The sequence below is a fragment of the Chlamydotis macqueenii genome, chromosome 4 (assembly GCF_036417535.1).
Source record: "Chlamydotis macqueenii isolate bChlMac1 chromosome 4, bChlMac1.mat, whole genome shotgun sequence".
NCBI classification, from domain to species: Eukaryota; Metazoa; Chordata; class Aves; order Otidiformes; family Otididae; genus Chlamydotis; species Chlamydotis macqueenii.
The window spans coordinates 34,464,473-34,468,188 of NC_141559.1; the positions used below are offsets into that span (position 1 = coordinate 34,464,473).

General features: G+C 57.0%; 1 protein-coding gene across 1 annotated transcript; it reads left to right on the top strand.

Moving 5' to 3' along the window:
• The first annotated feature begins 1,436 nt into the window (after positions 1–1,436).
• On the top strand, positions 1,437–2,225 carry LOC147600908 (inositol 1,4,5-trisphosphate receptor-interacting protein-like 1). Its single transcript, XM_086747647.1, has one exon. It carries the CDS (start codon positions 1,437–1,439, stop codon positions 2,223–2,225), a length of 789 nt encoding a protein of 262 aa, XP_086603773.1.
• The last annotated feature ends 1,491 nt before the right edge of the window (positions 2,226–3,716 follow it).

Below are 3,716 nucleotides of genomic sequence, written 5' to 3' on the forward strand. Positions count from 1 at the left end.
GACAACATTTCTGGGAGGCACGATCTGCAGCAGAGCACTACAGCACGGTGTACAGGGGGGTCTGCTGAACTGGGGAAAGCTCAGGGGAGCGGAGAGATGTGGGCCCCAGCATGGCCTCTGCAGCCCCCTCGCTTGCCGTTGCAGGGGGCAAGTTGGTAGCCAGAGAGAGGAGCCACAAGATCTTTTCCACTTGCGCCAGGGACACGCTGTGCGTTTCGCTTGATGGTCCAGGTTCTCAAGGCAAATGCTGCCCCAGCAGAAGCAGTCCAAGAGGAGAGGAGGGAGGAGGAGTCTGTCTCTGCCGAAGGGCTAGCAGCACTTCTTTTCAAGACAACTGGGAGTGAGACGCGCGGGCCGAGAAAACTTTGCACCTCTCTACGTAAGTGAGGGCCATCCACCTACAGTCCCCGTTTTCTTGCGGTTCCGGATCTGGGGGGCGTCTGCCCGCTTTGTCAAGAGAGTCTCTGTGAGTTCGCTCCTGCCGGATGGGTTTGTACTGGGTGTGACGGCCAGGAGCCACTGAGCTGGGTGGTGGGGACAAAAGGTGGGGCTGGCGGTCTGGGTGATGCTGTTCTGGTGGCTGTGACAGCACAGAGGACGGGTCACAATGGGACCTGTCTCCAGGGGCATCACCAGGTGGCCACACTGCAGTTTCACTTGGGCGACGGGTGCGTGCAGCATGCAGGGGGAAGGGTGGGCCAAATGGGGGACGGGACAGAGGGCCAGGGGGTTTCTAACCCTGAGCGAGAGGCGAGCCCCACAGGCTGGTACCACAGGGTACCACCCTCGGGGCTGGGGAGAGAGGTGCTAGGGGCTCCCTGTGGTGGTAGGTGCAAGAGAGGCTCTGAGGATGCGTCGGGACGCTGTTGTGTGGCAGCGATGGGGCCTCAGGAGGCTCCGCTCTGGTGTCCCTTGCCCTTTCACGGGGCACAGCCCAGCCAGGGGCTGGTCATCAGGGTGGCTTGGGCAGGACGGGCCCCATGCTGGCTCAAGCCAGGGCCCGCGGCCCCTTCAAGCCTGTTGCCAGCAGTGCCCAAACGCTGTGTGGGAAGAGCCTGTGGCTCCCATCCCTGCAGTGCTTGCAAACCCTGCCCTTGTTCCCTCCCACCTCTCCTACGGGCCCCCAGCTCCAGGCAGCTCCTGCACCACTGCCCCGGTCCCGTGCTCCCTGCCACCCAGCCCTGCTGAGCCCCTTTTTCTCCTGCCTCCTCCAGGCCATGGCTGCCGGACTTGGCCTCCTCGTGATTGTGCTGGCCATCCAGCATGGGCTGAAGGGCCATCATCAGATAGATGTGGCCACGGCCCAGCGGATGCAGCAGCGTGAGGAGCATCTGCGTGAGAAGATGATTCAGCTGCTGGAGGAGATGGAGCAGAGCAACTCCACGTGGGAAGACTGGCTCCTCCGGTCTGTGTTGCAGCACCGGCTGCTTTTGACCATGGCAGGAGCCGTGGTCCTGCTCGCTGAGATCTGCTGGCTGGACAGGGAAGTGAACTTTGCCTCTGTCAGCTGCAGTGAGCAGGACAGCTCCAGCAGCGAGGAGGCGGAGGAGAAGGAGGAAGATGAGGAGGAGGAGGAAGACCTCAGTGGTGTCAAGTCTTTGGCTTGTGCATCGCCAGTGCAGGGCCTGCCTGAGACGTGCAAGGTGCTGAAGAAGCTGGTGGGCGACCTCCTCGATATATGCCAAGTGGTTTCCAAGAGGACTTTGATGCCGCAGATGCAGCCAGCCGTTGGGATGGATGACAGCTATGAAACCTGGCGCATCCATGAGGACAGCATCTCCTACCGCCTGCTGGTGTTCCTGCGGCCACCCCCCGGGCACTCTTTCAGCCTGGAGCCGGCCACCACGGGGCAGCTGCCAGCAAGGCACTGCAGCGTGCGTGTGGGGCTGGAGTGCATGTGCTGGAGGGAGCAGCTGCTGGGGGACAGTTTGTGCTTTCTCCACCATCCCGAGGACAAGCTGCGGACGGATCGGAGCTCGTACCTCCTGCGTACCCTCTGCACGTGCTCCTACTTAGACGTGGAGAAGATCGCCTGCTGGGCCCAAGGGCTGGTGAGATCAGCCTGGCTGCTTTTTCCTCAGTCGCACAACTGCCAGCTCATGGTGCTGCCCTCCTCCCACTCCTGCAGGTTCCAGCTGACAAGCCCCTCCAAGATGAACATCTGCACTGAGATGACTTTTGCAGTGCAGCAAGGCAGCTCAGTGTCCTACCTGAGCCTGGAGTAGGCAGAGGCCGCCTTCACCAGCAGCACAGCGCGGCCGGAGAGCTGCGCTGCTGTCGAGGTGCAGCTTTTCAGACCGAGGGCGACGCCACCCAGCAGGACAATTTGCACGTCCCAGGTCTGCAGCTCTGCGCCCACGTGCTGGTGGCCCCAGGCTTCTCCAGCCATGCCCGTGACCCTGAGGACCTGCTTTCCTCTCAGACGTCGGGGCCCGGGCGACAGTTTCGCACACTGGGCCAGGCTGATCGCAGAGACTGCCTGGGGAGTCTGCGCCGCAGATGTGGACAAACGAGGCGTGGAGATGACGCTGCTCGAGAGGAGCTGAGCGTAACGGGAGTTTGGGGAGTCTGCCCTGGTCCAGCTGAAGATGCCATTGCAGCTGAGAGTGCTGTTAGCACGTATAAGGGGATGGGACCAGCCATCCCACTGGAAAGAACTGATGGGCCCTGTGGGCCCTTTATTTGATACATTGTAAATAACAATATAATTTTTATTGTAATGAAAATAAATGAATTTGTGTTAACCAACTCTCTGTGAGTGTGCCTGGAAAGCCCTTGAAAGTTCTAGCCAAGCCCACGCAGTGGCTGCTGGGGTCTCCAGGTAACGAGCACGCCTAGGAGACCACCTTAACCAATGGGGCTGACCTGACCGTATTGGACCAGAAGCCCTGGTTTCCCTTGGGTTGTAACTGGCGTCTGCTGGGAGATCCCTTTGAGGCAGCATTCCTTGAAGCAGCAGCTCTCAATTGGAGACTCTGCCCTTGGATCAGGATGCCATCCAAGGAAACCCTCCAGAATTCAGTGTCCTTACCTCACAGAGGAGTGGTTACACGTTTTAAGTCATCGTTCTAAGCTTACATTTGGTTAGTTACCAAATCTAGACGCGTAAGTCTGTAGGGCCAGATGGGATCTACCCAATGCTACTGAGGGGGCTGGCAGAAGTGTTCACCAAGCCACTTTCCATCACTTATCAGCAATCTTGGCTGAGGTCTTAAAGGGCTTTTCCAACCTAAATGATTCTATAACTCTATGATTCTTATTAGATAAACTTAATGTTTGATGTGAGTTTCCATTCACAGTTATTTCACTACTGCTTTGTGCATTCTAGTTATACTTATGTCTCCTAATATATTGTGGGGCAACCATATCCATCAATTTACAGAACACCACAAATTCCATTTAAAAAAAAAAAAATCCCCAGAAAGTCTTGGAATCTCATGTTTTTGCAAAGCTGGTGTTTTAGAAATTTGCAGTGAGAAACAAGCTACTTGGAGTTTCCCAATGCTTTCCAGAAGGTAAGAGTATGCCTGCAGATAGCTATTGCAGAGCAGCCCCAAAGCTTCCCAAGAGACTCACTCTTCACTTTGACAGATGCTCTTCAAACAGAGTGAAGAGAGAGGGTTCACTCCAGGTGTCCATTTACAGACATCTGCGGCTTGCTGGGTGTCCAGAGGGTACTGGCAGGTAAGAAAAAGAGTTTCCAGGAAACTCAGGCC